This window comes from Caretta caretta, chromosome 6 (genome assembly GCF_965140235.1).
Source record: "Caretta caretta isolate rCarCar2 chromosome 6, rCarCar1.hap1, whole genome shotgun sequence".
Classification (NCBI taxonomy): Eukaryota; Metazoa; Chordata; order Testudines; family Cheloniidae; genus Caretta; species Caretta caretta.
In genome coordinates, this window is record NC_134211.1 from 99,541,052 (window position 1) to 99,566,664 (window position 25,613).

Sequence of the window (25,613 nt, forward strand, 5' to 3'; positions counted from 1 at the left end):
AGCTGTGTTTTATGGCCATAACCCTTTGGGTACCAGTTCCCAATACAGCCTCTGGGTTAGAGTGCACCCTTGGAATGCATCTACCTGAGAGAGGTTGCATGGTGCTTGCATTGCTTCCTTCTGGGGTTCTGCTGAGGGAGAAGGATTTGAATTCATTATTAGGATCTTCTAGGAGTCCCACCAGTTGGAGGCTCCCTGGAATAAAGTGCATTTCCTAGGTGCTGAATTACCTACCCCTCAAAATTTGCAATTGCCTTATACCACTGTGAATGCTCTTATTGCTGAACTTTTAAAGCTCTTGGATCTGCAGTCCTAGAAATGACTGGAGATCTGGGTGTAACCCAAAGTTGAATAACTCCTTCTGTGTGGAGTATTGACACTTCAAAGATGACACACCAGATAAATAGGCCAGTTATGGCTGATGTGCAAAAAATAACTTCATATTTCTTAATACATATGTTGTACATCTTGAACTTCAGCAGCAATGTTACACTAACAGTCTGTGTACATTTAATTAAATAGTCATAGTGTGCATTTATTTCAGTATGAGAGTTGTGGGCTGACCTTTAGCAAAATGGAAGTGCTTGTACCAATATGAGTGTACATATTTGTAGCCCTGTACTTGTGTACAATGAAATTAAGTGATGAGAGTCATGCCTCAGGGTGTGGTTGATTCTTTAGCCAATATTCTCACCAGTGTTGTATGCCCAAAGTGCTGATGTGTTGTCTGACGGATCCATACCACGAGATTTTAAAGGAGTAAATCAAGATGCTGAGGATTCTCACATCTTTGACTTCAGTGGGACTTGAGGGCTTTCATCTTTTCTCAGAAGTGCTCTGCATCTTGCTTGATTGAGCCCTGAACTAGGTGATAGTTTTTGTGCATTTAATCTGCAAAACCAGGTTTTGTGGGAAGAGTCTTAAAATATTTCATCTGATAATATTTTGGGAAAGCATGCATGTGATTATATTTTGAACTAAATCTTTTAGTGCTTCACACATTGCATTATCTGTGAGCAATCTATTATAAATTCTAGTACACAAAGAATATGAAGCTTCTGTCTTGGGCCTGCAATAAGACTCTTGTGTGGCCTCATTGACTTCAGTAGGAGTTGACCTCTATGAATCCAGTTGCAGGATCAGAGGCTGTCTCTGTGCTCTAGCTGCATTTGCTTCTCCTCCTCCTTCCCCCCCCACCACCAAAAAAGAAAAAAAAAAGTGGGAAAATGCTGAATTGTTGTCAGGAGACTCAAGTCCTTCGTGTCCAGCACAAGCATAGTATGGACAGTATCAGTACAAATATCTTCACGTTACCTTGCTGATGTTCTTCAAATCTGTTTTGGAGGGCCTACCTTCAGAGGTGACAGGGTAGCTCATTCTCCATTGCTCACTATATTCTTCCATTCTCTGCTAACAAGTTTGCTATTTTTTTGGTAGACAGACAATCAATGAACTGGTCTGTCACCCCAGATTATTTCACAAACAGTTGCTGATGCTGCTTGTCTGGACTGCATTTAAGCCAGCAATCTAGATGAGGAAGTCTCCCTATCATTTTACTAGGACCATGTGCAATAGTAATTAACAAATTGTTACAAGATCTAAAGTGTATATGAGTATTTTACAAATAAAGATGTGGTTAATAGTGTGTTGTTTTTTAATAGATATTTTGTCTCCTCTCTTTGGGACTCTTGTATCTTCTGCTCAGGTGAGTTTTATGTCTTGCTGTTTTGTTTTGTTTTTCCCTTTCAAATTTTGAACTCACTTTCAATGGTTTATGCTGATATAATTCCATTGACCTCAAGGCTGCTACTCTAGACTCATCCAGTGTAACTAATATCAGAATCTAGCCCTTCCCATTTAAATATAACTGGAACAGTGGGAAAATACTTAAAAAGCCACACGCTTTCTGAAGGAGACATATTTTATGTCTGAGTGAAATATTCTCTCTTCTGCTCAAAATTCAGGCTAATCCTAAAAAACTTCATCTTAGGCTATGTTTTCACTTTCAGTGGCATTTAGAGTACAAACACTGCATGCCCAGCTAGCATGGATATCAATAGCAGTGTAGATTGGGGAAGTACAGCCTTGGTGAGTAGAGTACGGACACGCTGGATCTTTTGTGTATGTACCCTACACTGCGCTCTATGCTTCCAAGCAGTGACTCCCATGATCCTGTTTTTATCAGTGTAGTATCCAGCTGCCTCTCTGCTGCTGGAGTCTTTCCCCACAGCAGTGTAATGAAAAATAATATAAAGTGAGCACTGTACACTTTTTGTATTCTGTGTTCTAACTGAAATCAATATATTTGAAAATGTAGAAAAACATCCAAAATATTTATAATAAATGTAAATTGGTATTCTATTATTAAGTGTGATTAATCTCATGATTAGTTGCTATTTTTAATAGTTTGCCAGCCCTACTTGAAATGTACTCTAAAACATAATAAGTACTGCTGTACACACCAGTAATTTTCAGTGCAAAATATTTCTCCCTGTAGTTGCTGCTTTAGTGAAGTCTTTGCCCTTTTTTTAACTGGCCTTTCCTTTTCTCTCCATTGTAAGTTTAACTATTGTATAGATGTGGAATGGCTCATAAGACAGTATCCACAGGAATTCAGGTATGACTTTTTCAGGATATTTTAGAATTCTGTGTTCAATCATAATGATTTTTTGTGTGTGAGCATGAAAATTACTTAGGCCTGGATGCACAAAAAGAGTTAAGTGGCTAGGTCCCTGGTTTAGGTGCTTAAGTCCCAGTTTCAGCTTCACTGCAGTGCACAAAACTCTGCTGAACTCATGTGGCACCTAAGTTTTTGCTGTAAAAGTTTTCTAGGTGCCTGTGTTTCTGCCTCTGAGCATGCACACTGCTGCCTCACCCTAGGTGTTTGGGAGCCTATCTTCTGTGTAAGTCTGCTGACCGCTGGTGCCTAGGTTAGCCAGCACTAAAAATGTCAAGGACAGGGCAGGCTGCAAAAAAGAGAGCAGATTCTCCCAAAACTGGAGGTTAACACTGAAGTTGGACTCACCAACTAGTCACGAACTGTGCTTCTGATCGCCCACGCCGGTTATCCGGAATCTGAAAAAAAGAAATCACGCAGCCCCATTTATTCCAGTTCTCTGGCTCCCAATCAGCTCATAGGTCCAGTAAAATGAGGCATTATTTAAAAACTCTGCTCACTGTATAAAATGTTCTTCTGATCCCCAAAGGGCCAGCCACATTACCGGATCAATATTAGTTTGGATCTTACCCAGAATACCACATTGCCAGCCAATCTTTTAGTATCTAAAATGAAAGGTTTATTATAAAATAAAAGAAGAGAGTTGTTAAATCATCAAAATGGTCAGATACATACGTAAGACTTCAGAGTCCATATATCAGGTTCTTAGCAGCATTTGTGAGTTTGCTGGCTTGTAGAATCCCTCTGGAATGCATGCAAAGCTTGGATGGGTCTGTCAGTCCTTTCCTTTGTTCAATGCTTCAGTTTGTAGAGAAATTACCAAGGTGAGAAGCAGGATTGAAGACTAAATGGAGAAGATGCAATTTCCTTTTTATATCCTTTGCTATGTCGCTTGTACTTACTTTGTCCCAAACACAAATTTACAGCATGTGGGAGTCCCCTGGTCACCAGCATGTCTCTACATGTCCTGCTGACTCATAAGAAACCCCTGGCTTCTCTTAATGGGTTCATTGTATAGCTGATTGCCCTTCATGGCCCATCCAACTGGCTAGATGGTGCTGATGTCAAACTGTCTGGGGATGTGACCCAGAAAAATGGCACAGGTTTGAGATACAGATATATTGCACATTTATAACACAATAGAAAGACGATACAAATATATAAACAAGATTATCACACTTGGCAAATCCTAACTTTTCTACTGATCCCTTACATGGCATATCTTGTATAAGATTCATGGCAATTTTATAATACTGGTATTAGTAATATTATAAATGGTCACACATATTCCATACAGTGTTGCAAGCCCTACAACAATTCACAAACCAGGGTAAGATAGGCATTCGAACACCAAAGTCACATGCAGGGCCTGATCTAGTAGGAGGACTCTGGTCACGCTTACAGCACACTTGTGGATAGAGTGGAGTGGCGTGGCGGGGAGATAATATTATTTGGGATTGTGAAGTACCCAGGGGTCAGAGTCCAATCATTCTGTGGGTGCTGTGCAAACATAGTTGCTGCCCCAAATGATGAGCAGTCTGAAAAGACCAGAAACAAAGGAAGGGGAAGTGAAAAACAACATACAAGCAAAATAGTCTGTGTGGCAATAGGCACATTTTTTAATTCCTCCCTTTAACTAACACACACACACAAAGGGTCTAAGTAGGAAGAAAACAACAAGGTACTTCTGTGGCTGGTAAAAAGATACAAACTAGCAGGGAGAAGCATACTAACAGGCAGGCTCAAATAAATGAATAGCTTTCAGCCCTAAAACTGTATGGCCTGGATGTACAAAAGGAGTTAAGTGTTGAATGCTGAATGTCTTAGCACCCAACATTTTGGCACCTATAAAATCACTGATTCACAAACCCTGAGTTTTGCATCTGGGCTCTCTACAGAATAAATGGGGAGAGAGGCACCTTAGACTACAATTGACAAAACCCAGCTAGGCAAGGCTATGCTAGGCAAGGAGCTGCTAAGCTAGCCAATGGGAGATGCCAACAAGAGGGTGTGTGCTAAGCCCCACCTATCTCATGAAGGTATAGGCATCTAAGTCCAGGCTGCAGGGAGGCAAATATCTCTGCCATTCTCAACTGAGACTCTTTCCTGGAGTTAGGCTCCTGTGCTGTTTTTGGAAGAAGCCGGGAGGGGGAGAAACTCCTTCCTTCCCTTACGACTTTTAGACCAGTGGTGAGGGTACTCACCTAGGTTGTGGGAGACCCAGAGTTCAAGTTTTCCCTTGGCCTGAAGGGGAGAAGGGATTTGAACAGGAATTTGCCACCTCTCAGGAGAGTGCCCTAACTGCTGTTTTATTCTGATGTGGGGCTCCCTTGCTCTCTCCTGTTTGAAGCTGTTCCACTTTGAATGAATAATTAGTCATTTGGGCGAGAGAGAGAGAGCAAGCAGGAGTGACTCTGTAGCCTGGTGGTTAGAGCACTCACTCAGGATGTGGGAGACCCACGAGCTAGTCCTCCTGTTCCAATGACTCTTTAACAATGAAGCTTCAACAGGACAGATTGAGGAAGCCCAGTATCAGAATATATCCTAGTTCAGTGGTTAGACCACTCACCTGAGAAGTAGCTGATCCTTAGGCAGAGGGGGGACTTGAACCAGGCTTATTGCTTTCTTCCTTCTTAGACCCTGTGTGTGTGTTAACGGGAGGAATTAACAAAAAAAATACCTGTTGCTCTATGGACTATTTTGTTGGTATGTTGTTTTTTCACTCCCCCTTCCTTCGTTTCGTGTCTTTTCAGACTGGTCGTCATTTGGGGCAGCGAGTATGTTTGCATAGCACCTTGAATGATAGACCTCTGGGTGCTATCACAATACCAATTATTGTTAATATCTCCCTGTCACTCCACTCCATCCTTATCTTTGCGTGCTGTAGGCTTCTAAACAAAATGTGTACATCATTCTCCTAAATGTCACTTTGCTGTTTCCATCACACTAGAAATGCAATGGAGTGGAGCATTAGGGAGTGAATATGACTGTCAAAATGCTGTGGTGAACTTTGAGCAGGAGTGCTATGCAGATCACTACCTAAGGGAGCCTTTCTCAATGCTTCTGAATCTAAGATCTTCCAAGGGGATTTTATCTGCTGCTTTCTTCTTAGAGACAAAAGTGGACAATATATTTTATTGGACCAAGTTCTGTTAGTGAAAGAGACAAGCTTTTGAGATAGAGTTCTGGGTGACCTGAAGAAGACATCCATGTAGCTTGTCTCTTTCATCAAGTGCTTCTTCAGGTCACCCAGAGCTCTGTGTAGTTCAAAAGCTTGTCACTTTCACCAACAGTTGTTGGTCCAGTAGAAGATATTGCTTCACCCACCTTGTCTCTCTCATATCCTGGGACCAGCACAGCTACAACAAAGCTGGAAGCCTGCCTTCTGAGACAGTTTCCCTTATGGTCTCTAAACCGCTCCCGCTTCTCTTCCAACTGAGTTTGTAGCACCTCTTTCTCAGAAGCTTATATCCTAATCACTTCTTTAATTCCTTGGTGTTATTGATTGGCAGTGCAAATTATACCTCCCTTTCTTTGCTAGAGTGTGGGAGTTGGGAACCAGAAATTGTAGCTACATGAAAGAGCAGCTACGGTAGATTGCTGCCTCTGAGTAACCTGCTAACCCACCTGATAAAGTTTTTATTAAAATCATCACTTTTTAATTTTGTTTTAAGGAAAAAACCATTATTAATAGTACATGGTGAAAAGCGAGAATCCAAGGCTGAACTGCATGCACAGGCACACCCATATGAAAATGTCCGCCTTTGCCAGGTAATTCACTCTTAACTCATCCTTCTTTTGACAAGACAATATCGTAACCTCTGCTGGAATACCATAGTACAAAGGACTATGCTAGCATAGATCATAATATTGTAGGGCAAATGGTGTTTATGAAAATTCCATTTGTCTTCACACTGTTTTCCTAGTAGTGTATTATGTATGGTAGAGGATTTGTTTGTATATAATGTCATTCAGTACCTGAACATAAATCCTACAAGTTTTATGGGCTCCACAATAAGCATGCTTTATATTCAACCTATTACTGAAATAAGAGAGCCATTTCTTTAAAAAAACAAAACAAAACCTCCTCCTAAAGACATGGTTATGTATTTGAATATGTAAATGAGGTGTGACTTTTGGTGTTGCAACTACTAGATGCCGGTGATTAACAAATTAAAATAACGTACTCCCAAAATAGCGGTCTGGAGTGGTCTGAGGGGTTGCTTCTCTCTCCCTGGGCAGTGTAAATAAACAGTGTAGAAATATAGAATTGCCTTTCATCTGTAGTTTCTTGTATGTCTTGCTCCTCTCTCCCACATCAAATAAACCTTAATTTTAACTGCCTGCAACAGAGCTGTCACACCCCAGAAGGCTTTGAGTGTCTTTGGAAACACTGCTCTTACAATACCAAAAGAACTTTGGCCTAATGTCTCAGTCACAATAATGGTGAATGGTGTAATATGTAAAGATCATTCACTTTTAGCAATTGGAGATTGCATCTACAGGTGCTTGGGGTAAAAGTGGCTGTGTTGTAATTTGGTGATTTCTCCACTAGAGAGCAGTAATTGAAGCAAAATGCAAGCTGCAACCTTCTCTCTTTTTGATTGTATTAGGATGTTGGTTTTTTTAATGAAATAATTACCTAATTTTCATTGTTCTAGGCTAAGCTGGATATTGCCTTTGGAACCCACCACACGTAAGTAATTGCTGTGAAGCAGGAAAGTCCAGTTTTAAAGATAATGCTGGGGCTGCTGTATAAAATGTATGCATTATCTCTAATGCTTTAAAGAACAATTCATAGGGTGGGAAAGCTGGGTTATAAAGATGCTTTTGAATTTAAAGGCTAGTCTGTACATTGGTAGAGACTGAGGTTTCAAAGAACTACATAGTGTTCCCCATGGTATTTACAAATGTTTATAAGTGGGGCCCTACCAAATTCACAGTCCATTTTGGTCAATTTCATGGCCATAGAATTTTTAAAATAGTCAATTTCACAGTTTCAGATGTTTACAGCTGAAATTTCACAGTGTTGTGGTGGTGTAACCATGGAGGTCCTGACCCAAAAGGAAGTTTTGGGGGGTTGCGGGATTGCCACTCTTCTTCTGCTCTGCTGCTGGCAGCAGCACTGCGTTCTGGCTGGGCAGCGCCCAGCTCTAAAGCCAACGTTACTGCCAGCAGCAGCCAGAAGTGAGGGTCACAGGATATGTGGGGGTGGTCCCCTGGAGCCTGGCACATGGTAGGAGCTCCCAGCTGGGGTGTCCCCAGCCCTGCCCCATCCCTACGATAGCCATATAGTGTGGGGGAGATCAGATTTCATGGTCCATGATGTGTTTTTCACAGCCATGAATTTGGTAGGGCCCTATTTATAAGGATCACAGTGCTTTGTTTCATTTCTCATCCATAACTAACTCTCAAGGAGACTTAATGTTTTTAGCCTGTTACTCTTTTTCTCACTTAATAAGTCATGGATTTCTAGTCTTTGATTTAAAAAAAAATTATTCTAGGAGATTAAAACATGCTGGCTGTTTTTTTTAAAAAAGAAAAGTGGGAAAGGGGGGGCTTGCAAATTTACAAGGATAATTGCTTAGCCAGCAAACTGAAGGTAGCAGAAAATCAAATTTGCACATAGTCCAGAAATTAAGGCTTCTGTTCTGTAATCAATCTTGGACAGATTTCAGTAGGCCACTCAAATACGCTGCACTCACTTTTGCAGTTACAGTTCTTGCTTATTGCGCAATATAAACATGTATCTTTACAAATCTGGACTAATGGCCATTCACTACAAAAGCAAGTTTAAAAGAAAGCTGATGTCTCTTTGGAAAGTTTTAAATGGTGTGTACGTATGTATGTATATATTTAAGATGAAACTGGCATTTTATAGTATGCCTGTGGTTGACAGGATGTATTGCTGAAAAATGACACTTGTGACACTGTCAAGATTGGAACCTGAACATTGGATAATAAACCACAAGTGTCCTTTCTGCATTGTTACTGATAAACAAGCTAAGAACTTTTCTCTGTTATTAAAACAAAACAGTTATGGTGCAATTCATCTGAATGCAGATGGTACCCATAATACCCTAAGCACTACTTAAGCAATAATAACTTGGTGTTTAATGGTGCCTATGCTGGTTTACAGGTTATCTGACCTGGGATTAATTTTAATCCTTGATGCTATGTCAGTATACATCGTCCCATGATCACATATAGTTTAACAGAGGAGAAAGGCCACTGCTATATGGTTTGGGACCCCTCTTCTCCCCCATATTGATATCATTGCTGTTTTCCAGTGGCATGTTTTATTCCTGTACAATTTAGATTTCAGACATGTCAGAAAAGGCTGTTGCAGAGTGAAATTTCAGGACATCACTGATGTCTCTTTTTCCTATCTATTCTTTGGTTTAGAAAAAAATTCTAGGAGAATAAAACAGGTTTGCTTTAGAAAAAGAAAACAAAACTGGGAGCAAAAGGGTTGGATTTTTAAGTAACTGCTCCAGATAGGAGTTTTGGAAAATGGGAAAACTGTCACAAATGGACTCTTTACAACTCGGTGTAGCAGAGTATTGAGTTTGCAACCTGCAAGCCAAAGGTAGAAAACTTCCTTAGTTACTGGACACTTTCTGGGTTTGAGATAGAAAAAAGGTACTTCTTGGATTTCAGACATTACAACACCTAGCTCTGTTGAAATTGGTTACTGACTTTTATGGAAACTTTTATAAAAAGGTGAAATGAAGGTAAAAAGTGGGTTTGAAAGGATGAGCATCTTAAATGAACTTTCTCATGAATATGCCTGCAGCTGACCTTCATCTTGTTTATTTAGGGAGGGGAATGCAAGAGAGGGGGGGAAAAGAAATCAGTACTTGTAACAAACAAGAAGAGTCATACTGTTCCAGTCAGTTTCTCTCTCTGGAAGAGACAGGCTGTTGTCTGTTCCTGAGTCGAAGAAGTTAGGCTGCAGGAATGAGTGGTTATTCTTCACATTGTTAATTGTTTATTTAAACAGAAAGCAGTTCTATTGTTAAGGTTAAGCACAGCTGGCACTCCACTTTCATCCTTTTTAAAAAAAAAAAAAGCCTTCAAATGTTTTTGTCTATAATTAATTAAATGGCATGAATAACATTGTATAGCATAGCATGAACATCCCAGCTTCATTAAAGTATTCTCTGTATGCTGCATTTTATTTTGTTCCCCACAATGTATTTTGAGTTGTTTTAAATGATCATATTAAATGTTATAGTTCTATTCGACCCTAATGTTTTGAAAAGGTGCATCCTCTGACTGCCTTTCAGAAGTGCATTACCCAAAAGACCCAGGCCATTGCAGATGAAGCTTTGCGGTCTCCAGTGGGCCCAGCAACTGAAAATATTTTAATCGCAGACCTTGGAACATCATAAAACCCTTCTCATTCCAAGACATGCAGAGAAGACTGTAACACGGGTGTACCTTTCCTTTGTATGTTTCTGTTGGTTTGCTTTTGTGGCTTCAGGCTGCACAGAGTCAACCACTGTGTTTTAGAGGCTGCTGGAAGAGTATTTTTGACAGCCACTGTTAACTTTAACTTGATCATTCTTATAAAGATTATCCTTTCATGGAATTGTAGGACTGGAAGGGACCTTGAGAGGTCATCTAGTCCATCCCCCTGCACTTGTGGCATGATTATTATTTAGACCATCCCTGACAGGTGTTTGTCTAACCTTCTCTTAAAAATCTCCAATGATGGAGATTCCACAACCTCCCTGGGCAATTTATTTCAGAGCTTAACCACCCTGACAGGAAGTTTTTCCTAATGTCCAACCTAAACTGCCCTTGCTGCAATTTAACCACATTGCTTTTTGTTTTATCCTCAGAGATTAAGGAGAACAATTTTTCTCTCTCCTCTTTGTAGCAACCTTTTATGTACTTGAAAACTGTTATCATGTCCCCTCCCAGTCTTCTCCTCTCCAGACTAAACAAACCCAGTTTTTTTCAATCTTCCCTCATAGGTCATGTTTTCTAGATCTTTAATCATTTTTGTTGCTCTTCTCTGGACTTTCTCCAATTTGTCGGCTTCTTGCCTGAAATGTGGTGTCCAGAACTGGACACAAAAATTCAGTTGAGGCCTAATCAGCGCAGAGTAGAGTGGAAGAATTACTTCTCGTGTCTTGCTTACAACACTCCTGCTAATATATCCCGGAATGATGTTTGCTTTTTTTGCAACAGTGTTACACTGTGGACTCATATTTTGCTTGTGATCCACTGTGACCCCAAATCCCTTTCTTGCAGTGCTTCTTCCTAGGCAGTCATTTCCCGTTTTGTATGTGTGCAACTGATTGTTCCTTCCTAAGTGGAGTACTTTACATTTGTCCTTCAGACCATTTATCCTGTTTGTCCAGATGATTTTGAATTTTAATCCTGTTCTCCATAGCACTTGCAACCCTCCCAGCTTGGTATCGTCTGCAAATGTTGTAAGTGTAGCTCTATCTAGGTTGTATTTCCTTAGTTTGTTTATGAGAAGGTCATGCAAGATAATAGCACAAGCTATACTAAAGTCAAGATATACCACATCTACCACTTCCCCCTATCCACAAGGCTTGTTACCTTGTCAAAGAAAACTATTAGGTTGGTTTGACACAATTTGTTCTTGACAAATCCATGCTGACTGTTATCTTATTCTCTTCTAGGTGTTTGCAAATTGAATTCTTAATTATTTGCTCCATTATCTTTTCGGGTACTGAAGTTAGGCTGACTTTGACACAAACTGTAATGTAAAAATACTTATTTTATAGTCTAGCCACACTGGATAAAGAATTTGATGTATGAGTTTCCAAAAACTACATTATGTTGAGATCCCTAACTACTTTGCCTTAACTATGTCATAAGCTCAAGTGAAACTACAATATCTATTTTCAATAGTGGGTATTTCAATCCCAGTTTGCTGAACACTAATGTTCAAAGATTAAAGCAAAATTTCTGAAGATGGTATCAGCCACGTGAGTTTAGAGTTATATTCTGTAATGGTTAAGAGACTACATGATACTATGCTAAGGAAGAGATGGAAGTCCATTGTAAACTCGGTTTGCACTGCAGGGGTGTGTGTGTGCGCGCGCTGACTCTCACTTTGCAAGATCCAGGTCTTTATTTATATATATTTTGGTTCCAGGTCATTATATGACCTGAGCTCCGCACAGGCTCAGGAATCAGGCTGCCTAGACCTTACAAAGGCTCCAGTCCTTCATAGTGCAGTTAATTATCCAAATGATTTGAGAGGAATGGGGTTTAATAGAGCAATCTTTTGAATTTTTATTGTGCTCTATATTTTCTTACTATGGTACTTCATGAATTTTGTGCATTTATTTCTAAGGAAAATGATGTTGTTGTTATATGAAGAAGGTCTTCGAGTTGTGATACACACATCCAATCTTATTGATGCTGATTGGGACCAGAAAACTCAGGGGTAAGCAACTGTTTTGTTTTTTTTTTTTTTTGTTATAGTAGAGGCTTTGCTACCTAACAGTTGTTAAATAGGGAGGCTCCATGTCTCATGCTGTAATGTGTGTTGAAGATGACCTGAAAAATGAAGATGAGGAATGGACTTTTTTTCCCTCTCCACGTTTAATAAATAAGGCCTGATAGGTGTTCATGTGTAGTTTGGTGGTGGTGGGATGTTGTCTTACTTTTACTAACTACTGTGGCTCTGCAATGCCATGTCAGGAGAAACTGGGTTTACTTGTGCAATCACAATGGACACATGACTGGGGATAAGATTTGGACTCTCGCTCTCTTTTTATTGGTGATAATTCATGAGGATAGAAAAACACAGGCTGACTTTCATATATGGAGGGATTTGAAAAACTATGGTAAAAATTTTAAATTTTTTTTTAAATTTAAAGTTAGTAACCTAAAGCCTCATCTAAGTCTTAAGGAAATACAGCTATTATTAATCAGTCATCTGGAAGCAACCACAAAGTATAGCTTTATTCTGAAAAGAGACGCTCTAAAAATGGTATCATGGAATGTTTAATTGTATCTCAGTTGTTTCAAGATCTAATTTGGTCAGCTTACAAGAAAGAACATACAGTATGCCAAGAATTTTTTTTTCTTTTTTTAAACTTGGCTGCCTATGTTTATACGCCTCAATCCATATCTAGACATCTAAATACACTTCCCTGTTTTCAGAATGAACAGAGCAACTGCATCTTTCATGGAAGTCAATGGGGATGCACCAGTTTAGTGCATGTGATAGTCACTTCGCTTGTTAGATACCTAAATGAGGTTTTAAGGCAGCTATTCACGTAGCTGAAGTCGAAGTATCTTAGTTCGAGTTACCTGGCCATCCTCACGGTGGTGAGTTGACCACGGCAGCTCCCCCATCCACTCCGCTTACTCCTCCTGAGGTGGAGTACAGGCATCAATTCGGGATCGATTTATCACGTCTAGATGAGACATGATAAATCGCTCCCCAATAGATCGATCACTACCCGCTGAGCCGGCAGGTAGTGAAGACGTACCCTTAGTGTCTCACCAACAGAAGTTGGTCCAGTAAAAGATATTACCTCACCCACCTTGTCTCTCTAATGTCCTGGGTCCAACATGGCTACCACACTGCATTTGGCAATAAAATGTTAGTATTGGGAACTTCGCTAAACAGCATACCCTAGAAATCCTCTCCATATAGCTTCTTTCTGCATAATTAGTTTCCAAAAGTTGCCTGTTCTTCTAGTACTCTCAGGAAAAAAACTCTCCATCCTCCTTAATAAGGCTTTGGAGAACCCTGAACAGGAGATCTAGGGTTGTGAGGAGGCTCATAGGAGACCATTGTTTCTGCCATCTAGAACCCTAATCTTCTGAAGAGGACACCACTGACTTACTTTGAAGGAGGATGGTGGCAGATCCACACCCTTCTCCATAGTAGAAAGAGTTTGGGGAGGTGACTGACTCACTCCTTTTTCTTATGTCCCCATTTCTGTGCTGAAAGAAGTTTTGGAGTGACAAATGATTGTTCCCTTCCTTCAAAGCATAAAGACCTTTCAGGCCCTCTAGCTTTGGTTCATTTAACTGTTTGTCATTTCATGAATTGGTGGATAAATCTATTTTGCAGGAGTGTAATTTTCAATTTATAGTGACAGTTCTGGATACAAGTATTACTAGTCAGTCCAAACACTGAGATTCAGACTATTATTTATTTAACATTTGTATATAGCACTAGATTTATGGGATGGGGATAAATAGTCAAAGTGGTGCACAGTCTGTGACCCAGTGAGCGTAATTGCAGTCTAGTGTTCCAAGAAATTTATAATAGATAATACATTTGCCATTCTATTTTGACAGAATAATAAATTGTGTTCTTAATTAACCTTCCATTTATATCTGAAGAGTGAGCTGAGATTACTGTGCATGCTTGACAAATTGATTAAGCCAGTCATTTTATTAGTAATTAATAAAGTGACTAGAATCATCACATAATTAAACTGTTTCTATCTGGGATTCTGACTGGACTGCTCGATCTACTTTTCTTAGAATATCATATATTGCATTATATATATATAAGTGAATAAATATAGTGCCTTAGTGTTTCTTTCCTACTTTTTTAGAATATGGCTAAGCCCCCTATATCCAAGGCTGCCGCATGGAACCACTGGTTCTGCTGGTGAATCTGTAACCAATTTTAAGTCTGACCTAATACTCTATCTGATGACTTATAATTCCCCTACTCTCAAGGAATGGGCTGACATCATCCAAGAGCATGACCTTTCAGAGACAAGGTATGTATCATCTCAGGCTACCTTTTAATGTGGATACCTTTGAGTGCCTAGCCTCTTAAGAGCACAACGTAGGTTATACAGAGTTGGGAGTGTTTTATTTAAGAGATTTCTGATATATTGATTTTAAGAATTGCAATTTAATATTGTCAGTTAATGTATGTTAAGGGGTGCAAAGTTCCCTGGCTTTTTATAGTAAATTTAGGATAAGTCACTGGACCCCAGAACTAAATTAAAAATAGTTTATTTAAATGTAGAGTTTGTAACCACCAACTGGGGTAGGGGCAGGGAAGAGGAAGCTGGAAGACCCTCTGTAAACTATGCTGGAAATGCTGAGAACCCAACTTTAGTGGAGAGAGAAACCTTTTCTGTACAAAAAAAATTAGAAAAGGATTTTCTATTAGCAATAGTAAAAAACACTCTGCTAAAAAGCAAAGAATAAATCTGTGTATAACTTTGGGAGAAAGGAAAGAGACAGTATGGAGAGGCTGGCATTTGCTATCAGGCTAGCAATCAGTAATGGACTATTGTGTAACAAAATACACTGAATACAATCCAGCTACTCTGTTTGTATTATTATTTCTGTTGTATTTATGTACACTGTATTTTGACAGTGCTAATGTATCAGGCCATGCTGATAAAGTTACTTAAATTGAAATCCGTGTTGAATCTTGTAAATGGAAATTGTCCATGTAAATTTCTCTCTAATGTGCAGTTTTTTAGATTCAGATTGAGATTTACATGCTAAATGGAAGATGATGGCTTTGTCTATAAAATAAAGTACTCTGTCTTCCACTTTCTGTTCCTCACCTGGCAATTCTGGATGCTAGTTTGCTTGAATGCCTTATGTCCCCTGACTTGTTTTTCTCTTTTTTTTTTTTTTTGGTTCATAATACTCCAAATCCTAAATAAACTAACATATATTTAATTTTTTTAAGAGTATATCTGCTTGGATCAACCCCGGGACGATACCAAGGCAACCAAAAAGAAAAATGGGGTCACTTTAGACTTAGAAAGGTATTGGAATTGTTCACTTTTTTCTCTTCTTTTTTTATTTTCCTTCTCTTTTCATAAATAACTTTTGTGCTGACTTCTTTTGGTTATTTTTAGTCTTTCCATCTCTTCATTACAGTTTTCTAATGTTAACTGTAAGCTACTTAACTCCTTTTTTCCAACATATATGGCTGTCAGAATGACATTTTCTAAAGGAAGTGGGGAAAACCATAGATTATGGACTCGATATATCATGATGCCAGACTTGTTACATATGTCAGTAAATAGCAGATCAGAAGCCATTTTAGTGGAAGAGGAGTACTTACCTGAGTAGGCGCATAGCAGAAGTTGTCAGTAGGCATGACAGAAGGAAAAGTCAAATTCAGTACAAACTGACCTACGGATAGGATCATTCAATGTTAATATTTAAATTGCTGCCATAGTCACTATTAGATTGGCTCTAAATGACCTGGAAAAAAAGTACTGTATATTTTTCAAGTGTGACTACATTGATAAGGAATTGAAAATGCAGGAGGTTGGCCAGCAAATATGATGGAACAAAATAAGCATATTCAAGTTGTCTTCAATTTTTGGCTTGCTATAACTGGTTAAGGTTAGGGAATAACTGAATTTTCTACATCACTTAGTAAATAGTCAGTTAAGCCACATTCAGAAAGTTTCATACAATATTACATATTTTACTATAGAATATCTTTCCACTAGGGATTACTGTAAAAATACTCTATTTTTTTATGGTTTTGTAGAGATTTATTCAGAATTGTAAGAAGATACCTCATGTTATCTGTTATATGCACGTTTCCAAAGTTGAGAAGGCACACTATACCTAACACAGGGATTGGCAACCTTTGGCACGTGGCCCGTCAGGGAAATCTGCTGATGGGATGGTTTGTTTGTCTGCAGGGTCCGCAGGTTTGGCTGATGGCAGCTCCTACTGGCCGTGGTTCACCATTCCAGGCCAATGGGGGCTGCAGGAAGTGGCGGCAAACACATCCCTTGGCCCACGCCGCTTCCCGCAGCCCCCATTGGCCTGGAACGGTGAACCGCGGCCAATGGGACCTGCAATCAGCCGAACCTATGGATGCTGCAGGTAAACAAATAGTCCCATCCCACCAACGGATTTCGGGCCACATGCCAAAGGTTGCTGATCCCTGACCTAACACCTCTTTGGCATGTGGTAATTTCATGCTCTGCCAAACTTTTTACCTGTCATGGTCAAGAAATTCTAACACCATCTTTCACAAATGTCAGTGACCTGTTAAATGTGTCATTTTGTCTCATTCATTTTCCACTCAAAGAAGTATCCACTCTTTGACCGCCCGTTGAAATCTGAGCTACATGCTCCCTCATTATGACATAATGGAAAGTCAGAGACTGCAGATAGCTTTCAACCTTTCACTGGACAAGGAAATTATAAAGGTTAGATCCCCTTGTAAAGTAAATGTTTGAATATGTATATTTATTTTATGGTTGGGATGAAAAACTCACCTTTTATAGTATAATGCAGCTCTCATCATGAAGGTGGTGTCTGTCCTTTTCTCAGATAATTTAATTGGCATTTACGGCCTTGTCAACTTTGGTTTTGTGTATTTTCCTAATTATCCTTTCAGTGAGAATATTTTAGAATTTTGAAGAGGAAATTTTCTGTGCCCGCCCGCCCCTCCCCCCAATCCAGCCCTCACCCCCCAATACACTTTCTCTCGGTATCACTTTCACTCTCTCCTGGGCATCTGAGGCTGGGAATTTTCAAAGGAGGCTAAGGGAGTTAGGTGCCCGATATCCATCACATTTCAAAAGACTTACGTGACTAACTTCCTGAAACATGGAGGCTGGGATTATCAGAAGAATCTAAGGATTCTGGCAGTTTCAGTTCATTTGAACAAAACTATTTTGTAATCTCTTTTCCCCATGGAAAAGAGCATCATGGTTTTGAATTTTTTTTTAAAGTTGAGTAGTGTTTTATATTGGACTCTTGAATAGATAATCCAACTTTTTTATTAGTGGCAAATGAAGTGCTTAATTATAGAGAGCATCAAACAAGATCTTAAATACTGAAACCTGGCTATACATTTTTTTGTTACGTAGTTTGACACATTGAAGTCTAACAAAACGTTTTTATTTTCCCAAATAGCTTTTGAAAGAGTATACATCACCAATACCAGCACAAGAATCTTGGCCGGTGATAGGACAGTTTTCAAGTATTGGATCAATGGGAGCGGACCAGTCCAAATGGTTGTGCTCAGAATTTCAAGAGAGCCTGATTACGCTAGGTGGTACTGTGAAGACTCTAGCAAAACCTGACATTCCTATTCATTTGGTATGTTTTCTAGGTGGTGGTGGTTGGTATTTTTTATTTAATGTTTACCGACTTATTTTTTCCAGTGTTCAGAATAGGATAACACAGACAAGTCTCGTTGTCAATATCAGTTTGCCATAACTTCTGAAAAAAATTATCCAGGATTTTTTACTTAAAATTGCCAAAGTGGAAGAATTTTTTCTAGTTATTTAATGATAAAAGAATAAAATATTAACTGTACCCACGTGATGTACAAAATCCTAGAGCTATACTTAAAGTAAGCCTTAGAATCCGTTTGTTTCCGGCTTCAACTTACAGGACAATTCTCCAGTGTTTCTTAAATCAGGCATGAGACATTGGTGGAATATCGGCAGATGAGAATTAAGATTTATTCTCTCTGATTTCACTCAATAGTAAAGGGGATGAATTGGCAGAAAATATGCAGTTATTTTCTGTCTGCAACCGGTAGAGATGATAACTTTCGGTAGAACTAGATTTTTGGTATAGCTTTTTGTATTTTTCTCCCTTTCATAATTATTTCACAATTCTATCCTTTTTTGTCAAGGTAACTTGAGCAAAACTAGCCCCCTGGAGTTACCTCGAGTAGTATATAACCACATCTGTGTACTGTGCCACATTTTCTCTATCCCAGTGGAAAAACTAATTTTAACATTTTTAAGAAAAGGATTAATGTAGCTATTTTAGCTCTACTATAGGATTTTGTGAACAGCACTGTGACCACCTGGGTTTTCACAGTCAAAGGGAGGGGAGAAATTGAGTTATGGAATTGTAGAAAGATCATTTTGCAAACTGCTATATATGAGAGTTGGCCATCGCTAAAATACATCTTCCACTGGAGTAGGATGTAACGGTCATTCTCGAACAGCAACATAACATAATAGGTTTTGGGAAGAAAAGGGGAAGAATAATTTTCTTTTGAAATTGCAAGGAAAATATAGGGCTGGTTTACACTGAAAACTTACATTGGCATCACTACATCTCTCAAGGGTGTGAAAAAGCCACACTATTGAGGGACATAGCAGTGCTGACCTAACCCCCTGGAGTAGACGGTGCTAGGTTAACCGATGAATTCTTTGGTTGACCATCTCTCAGGGAGGTGGATTATCTACAGTGGCAGGAGAACCCCTCCTGTCGTTGCGGTGAGCATATACACTGAAGCACTGTAGCTGTATTACTGTAGCATTTTAAGTGTAGATATACCCTAACTAGGGAAAATGTATGTGGCCTGAAACACCAAGGTAACATATCTAGTCCCTCAAAGTGCTCTGAAATCTTTGACCACAAGTGGAGAGAGTTTTTTTACATTTAAAATCTAGAAGATGGTATTTTCTTCCCACAGCTGCATTATGTTTTCTATTTTGGAAACTGATGAAATCCCAGAAACATCAATTTTGTTTTAAGTTCACATCACCAAAGTTTTCTAAAATGTAGTTCCCAAAATGTGAAAGGTGTTCTGTTTTCATTCCACATCCTGTAATCCCCTCTTTGTGTATCTCCTCAAGTGGCAGTATCCATGTCACTTGCACTCCTCTATTATCTTAGGTAAAAGAGGAAAAAAAGAGCAAGGACAGAGTCTTGTAAACTAGAAGTTAAGAATAGACTGATCAGTCAGGGAAGAGCCCACTATGACCTCAGGGGCATTACTTGGAATATGTTTGTTGGAGTCTCTGCTCCTTTTAACCCTGAATGTCATGGATATTCACCCAGCAGCAGTATAAGATAACTGATAGCGTAAGTGTTGAACGTTTGTTACTGGTTCATGACTAATTTTCCACTTTGGTTAGTTTAATTCCAATGAAATTTAGTTTGTAGCTTTTTTTTTTTTTTTAATTCTCAGACTCCTGTATTGTGTTCAGTCTTTTCTTGCTTTCCTGGAGGAGTGTGTCCTGTTATTCCACATTATTTGTTAGGAATGTGACTTGTCAGAATATTCAATGTTTAAAAAAATAGGATCCTAATATCTTTATTTCAAAGTTAGTAATATTTTAGTAGAACTGCATTATTTCAATTAGCTTGGTTTGATTATTACTTTTTTTTTTTTTTTTAAAGATTTACCCTACTGTGGACAATGTGAGGCAAAGTTTGGAAGGATATCCTGGTAAATAAATGAATAGAAACATTATTTCTAAAGTTTTTGTGATAATGCATTGTAAGATAATGTGTAAATGTTTCATTGATCAGTGTTTCTTCTGAATGAGCCTCAAGCTGCTGGCTGTGTTGGGAAGACTGTTGGGTTATTGGCCAGCCAGCCATCTTCTGATTTGTTTTTGGAGCACAGACACTAGCACTGCAAAGCTTTCTATGTATTGGCATGTAAATTACAAATCTATTAGTCCAGTTTGCACGTCAGACACAGAATACTATTCCAGATCACAACTATGACTTAGGGGTATGTGGGATCTGGCAACAAACTAAATGATTTGGATGTACTTGTGGTTATACAAAAGTCTTCTTTACACTGAGTTTTGCAAGCAAGAATAGTAGAAGGCGTGATTCATGTTCAGCTAGGGCTTAGACATGGAACGTAACGGAATACTTATCCAAGGAGTGGTAGTGGTTGCTCAGGTGATATTTTAACATTCCAGGCTCTACAGTTGTTGTTAAGTTCATTCTTCCCAGGTCCATATTTCTGAAGTCAGTGTGCATGTTTCAAAGTTGGGCACAGACCACATTTTCAGAAATGTCCTATCTCAATGTCTAGCATGTGATACCCATGTTCTAAAGTGCTGCCTCATAAAATGGTCACTGATCTGTCTGAAGCTTTATTGTTCACTGTTTCTTGTGTAAGTGAATAATGCTCATCTATCTGTGGACTTGATTATGGGCTACGCGCTCCATTGGGCATAATAAGGAAAAATATCCACAGAGGTATCTTAAGAAGGGACTGAACTGTGAATCATTAATCTGATATTTTTGAATTCATTTTCTGGTGTAAATTGGTTACTTCGTGTTTGGGGATCTGTGTTTAAATTTTTTCTTTCTGACTAGACAAACCATTTAGTATCACAGGAGGCTTCTGATTTGTTTTTCAAAAGAACATTTTGAGATGCAAATGGAGCTAATGTATTCCTCTACCCCCTCATTATTTACTGAGAATGTGTTTTTGTACTGTTTTCAAAATGTCTTTCAAATACCAGTGTTGATAACATTGTTTCTTTTCTTTTGAGCTGGTGGCTCTCTTCCATACAGTATACAAACTGCACAGAAACAACTTTGGCTGCACTCTTATTTCCAGTAAGTGAAATTGTCTCTTGATCCTTTACAGCATTGATTTACAGACATTATGGTTAAACTTACATTGTTGTAATACGTTGTGGTGTGGAATGCAAATTTAGGCAAACTGGTCAGATACCTGGTGGGATTTTAGACTCCATTAACCAATTTCTTTGCTTCCAAATCTAGCTGTGTTTTGCTTACCACACAGATTCAGTATATGCTTGGTCACAAGAACTCATAGATATTATGGAATCCTGGACATTTCATAAAAGATCAGCTAATCACCAGAAATTTTTACTTTTAAAACTGAAATTTAAGACGTTGTCTAAATCTTCCTTCTCCAACCTGGAGCGATGATATGATTGTACTGCAATTTTGCCCTGAGCCCCATATCCTCAGGATCTGGGCAGGAGTTTTCTGCTATTGGCTCCAACTGAAGCTGGTCCGAACAGGGTTAGGAAGATCTTGTTACTGCAGTGCAGCAGCTATGGTGCAAGCCAGACCCTTATTTATTTATATAATGTTTATGACCTCATTTGTTCTAAAATACTAAGGGTGAAATTCTGGTCCTGTTGCACTCAGTGTGAGTTTTACTGTTGATCTCACTGGGGCCAGGACTTCAGGTGAAGTCTTTTAGGAAAGATTTATTGTCAGTACAAATACTCCATTTAAAAGTGAAAAGGAATGGGGCCTAAAGTCTTTCTGCAGCCCAATGGAGCTTGGTTTTCTACCTGGTAACTTGGTAATTTCTTTTCTACATTCCATGTGCATCGTAAGAGACTATGATATAACATTCTTTATGGTTTTAAATAGGGAAAAATGCATTAATGCAACTTTCAAGGCTGATTAAACTTCTTAAAATGTTTGTCTGAAAATGGCATTGTGATATTCCATGTTATCAGTTACAAATTTGTTAACTTACAAATGAAAATAATTGATGTTTGGCAAACTGGGTTTTGAAATTCAGCTGGAACTTTTTGGCTCCTCAGCAGTATTTTAATTCTGAAATTGGAATGGATTTAAGTCTGATGCATGAAACAGAGCAGAATCTAGCTGATGCTCCCATATCACTGCACAGCAAATATAGTTAGTAGTGGAGTGAGTAAGGAGGAAGTAGTGATCACTTTTGCCAGTATATAGTGGGTAGATGTTACTCAGGCTACACACAAGGCACAAATATATGGAGTAAGAAAACTACCATTTTTGCATAGCACCTCTTAGTGATTTAACTATGCAATTCCTTTGATTGCAAAATTGTGTCAGATTGGATTCATTCTTCATTTAACTCTTACACCAGATTTGCAGTTTGTTGCAATGTGTTGTAACTGAGTGATTTAAAAGCCTCTTGCTTTCAATGACTACTTCATTTGTCTAATTTTTTTTAATGTGAATGCTGTGCTATCTCCAAGAATTTAAAGGGACACCAATTTAAAAATCAAGCCTTATCTGCACTAGGGAAATTTTGTAACATTTCTCAGACTTCTTAACACTAGAAGGAGCAACCTAGAGCGTTTTAGTGTAGACAAGCTACCAGCATTTTAAGTACCATGTCAGTTGGCCCTTCCTTTACAAATTGTAGAGCATATCATCTGCAATGTACTTGCTTCTTTGTACATGGCGACACAGATGTTGTTCGCTTTTCCAGATGCTTATGTACTTCGTTCTGTCTACAGCCAGAAGCATTTAACTTGTTTTTCTTTAGAATTCTGAAACAAACAAATGAAAAAGTATTCTCAGCTGACTGAGACCAAAATATGTATAAGTAGGTCTAGATCAGACAGATTGTACCAGCTATTATTTATACATCAGAAAATGTTTCAGTGCAGCTCCATTTTAAGACCTTCTATTAGAATTTTGATAAGACAACTGCAAATAAAAGCTCATTCTGAAATTACTTTAAATGAGTTAACATTTTTTTAAAAGTAATATCTAGTGTAGGAATTTAAATGCTCAAAACTGGGAAATTGAAGTTAAGATTAAATACATACTATTAACTCCTTGTTTGTACATACTCAAAAAATACCCATGATCTTATATGTATTAGTGATTATGCCTTTGCAGTATACAAAGCTACTTGTGACCACTAAAGAATATTCCTTTTTCATTAATCAGAATGTCTTTAGAACAATGACATTCACACACTCCCTGGCCCCCAGGACTCCTTCCCAGGTTTTGCACTGAAATCTGTCTATGATGCGACTCCTGTTGAGAATTGGAGGAGCGTTGCATGGCAACTTATGCAGTGCAGAAGCGATCAGTTGTTTGTTTATCCTTGGTCTCAGAGTTTCTAGTAGTCCTCTATCATGTAACCTTTGTCCCTTTATTCTGAGAAACAATACTGATGAGTTATGGAGGAATCTGCTGCTGGAGGGTTGCTGTGATGTGGGGCTTTGGGGTGGGAGGGAAAGTAAGGGAGATCCTTCCAATATGCTAATTTCATCTTACTGACTATAATAAGTAGGACTAAGACTCGGAGACACAACAGAGGAATTGGCAGAAATAAATGGGTACTATCCTAAAGGAAGGGAGAAGGAATAGAGAGAAGGAAGCACTCTGAGATACTTTACTGGTGTAATGGTTATTTGTACTCCCACAAAGAGCTAGAAATACCTCCCAATATTTTGAAAGCGTGTGGCAGATTGTGGTATATACCTCCAAACTTCTGACAGCAAAAATGAATCCATAGCTCTGTAATGCAGTTCTGAATTTAAATAGATGAGCTTTAAAGTACATGCTTATTAGAAGAATGAGATGTACACAACTTATCATAGCTGCACTTTTCTGACCATGGCAAATCATGTGTCAGGTGCTTCAGTGCTATTGTAAAAGTAGTACAGTTTGTTCCAAGGCTGGTAGTCTTTGATACAGAATGTGTTCTCTTTTTTATTCTTTTCTTCTTGCTATGTTCTCTTACCACTGGGCTATATTTTTGTCCAGATTGATAGACCTTTAAGGTCTTCACTAGAGTGCCCTTCATGCCATTGTCTGTCCTTACAATAACACAAGATGTTCTGTTACATCCAATACTTGAAGTTCAAATCCTGGAATTCTGTGCTTTATACTTGATACATTCATAGAGTTTAAGGCCAGATGGAACTATTAGATCATTCTAGTCTGACCTCCTGTATATCACAGGCCATTAAATTTCACCTAATTACTTCTGTATAGAGCCCAATAACTTGGGTTTGGCTAAAGCAAATTTTACAGAAAGGCATCCAGTTTTGATTTGAAGAGATCAAGAGATGGAGAATCCACCATTTCCTGTGGTAGTTTGTTCCAGTGCTTAATCATCTTCACCGTTAAAAATGTATGCCTTATTTCTAAATGGAATTTGTCATGATTCAGCATCTAGTCACTGATTCTTATGTTTTTCTCTGTTAGATTAAAGAGCCCTTTAATACATGGCATTTTCTCCCCATAAAGGTACTTATGGTTTATAATCAAATCACCTCTCAGTCTTCTTTTTGATAAACTAAACACATCAAATTTTTTAAATCTCTTCCTGTAAGACATTTTCTCTAGCCATCAAATCATTTGTGCCTCTGTTCTGCATCCTCTAATTTTTAACATCCTTTTAAAAATATGAATACTAGAACTATATTGCAGTAAGATGACCACCTTGTTCCTATTGACTACTTCCCTGTTTATATTTCCAAGGATTGCATTAGCCCTCTTTGCCACAACATTGAACTGGGAGCTCCTGTTGAGTTGCTCGTCCACTATTACCCTAAATCTTTCTCAGTCATTGTCCAGGATACAGCCCTCTATGATGTAGGTATGGCTTGCATTCCTTGTTCCTAGAGAGATAAAACTTTGCATTTGGCAGTACTAAAACTAATTTTGTTTGAATGAGCCAATCTTACCAAATTGTTGAGATAACTTCCTTATTTATTGCTCTTGCCAATTTTTGCCATCTGCAAATTATAACAGCATTAACTTTATATTTACTTCTAGATCAGGGATTGGCAACGTTTAGCATGTGGCCCACCAGGGTAAGCCCCCTGGCGGGCTGGGCCAGTTTACCTGCCACGTCTGCAGGTTTGGCCAGTCGCGGCTCCCAGTGGCTGCGGTTTGCCGCCGCAGGCCAATGGTAGCTGCGGGGAGCCACGGCCAGCACATCCCTTGGCCCACGCTGCTTCCCGCAGCCCCCATTGGCCTGGAGCGCTGAACCGCGGCCAGTGGGAGCCGCAATCCGCCAAACCTGTGGATGTGGCAGATAAACAAACCGGCCCAGCCTGCCAGGGAGCTTACCCTGGCAGGCCGTGTGCCAAACATTGCCGATTCCTGTTCTAGATCACTGATGAAAATGTTGAATTAGTGTCAGGCCTAGTGTCCCTATGAATCCCAGTGGACATCTCCATTTGATGATGATTTCCCATTAGCTATTTTCTGTCAGCTTAATGTGTGCACTATTGATACTGTATAGTGCTAGTGCTTTAATCAGAATATCATGCAGTACTCCATCAAGTGCATTACAAAAGTCTACTGTAGTATACTACTGTAGTATACTACATCAGCAGTTACCTTTATCGGCCAACCTTGTATGATCAGAGAATTAAATCACATTTGTTTGACAAGATCTGGTTTCCATAAACCCATGTGGACTGGTATTTAATCATATTTCTTAGTATTTAGTGTTGGACTAGGTCATTCC

At 38.9% G+C, this 25,613-nt stretch overlaps 2 protein-coding genes across 5 annotated transcripts in view; one reads left to right on the forward strand and one right to left on the reverse strand.

Annotated features, from left to right (window-relative positions):
* EFCAB11 (EF-hand calcium binding domain 11) overlaps positions 1-3,512 on the reverse strand; it is a 131,913-nt gene extending 128,401 nt beyond the window's left edge. The window contains exons 1-2 of the mRNA XM_075129828.1: positions 3,353-3,512; positions 3,026-3,075 (exon numbers count right to left, since the gene is read on the reverse strand). The gene's annotated coding sequence lies outside the window, so the exon portion shown is untranslated. The remainder of the gene's footprint in view (positions 1-3,025; positions 3,076-3,352) is intronic.
* The window catches only part of TDP1 (tyrosyl-DNA phosphodiesterase 1), a 118,626-nt gene that overhangs the window by 3,263 nt on the left and 89,750 nt on the right, over positions 1-25,613 (forward strand). For all 4 annotated transcript variants that reach the window (XM_048853971.2, XM_048853974.2, XM_048853972.2 and 1 more), the window contains exons 3-12: positions 1,662-1,705; positions 2,562-2,617; positions 6,352-6,448; positions 7,339-7,373; positions 12,018-12,110; positions 14,248-14,418; positions 15,354-15,432; positions 17,558-17,743; positions 19,793-19,841; positions 20,911-20,977. In XM_048853971.2, coding sequence (XP_048709928.1) covers positions 1,662-1,705; positions 2,562-2,617; positions 6,352-6,448; positions 7,339-7,373; positions 12,018-12,110; positions 14,248-14,418; positions 15,354-15,432; positions 17,558-17,743; positions 19,793-19,841; positions 20,911-20,977 — 877 coding nt within the window. The remainder of the gene's footprint in view (positions 1-1,661; positions 1,706-2,561; positions 2,618-6,351; positions 6,449-7,338; positions 7,374-12,017; positions 12,111-14,247; positions 14,419-15,353; positions 15,433-17,557; positions 17,744-19,792; positions 19,842-20,910; positions 20,978-25,613) is intronic.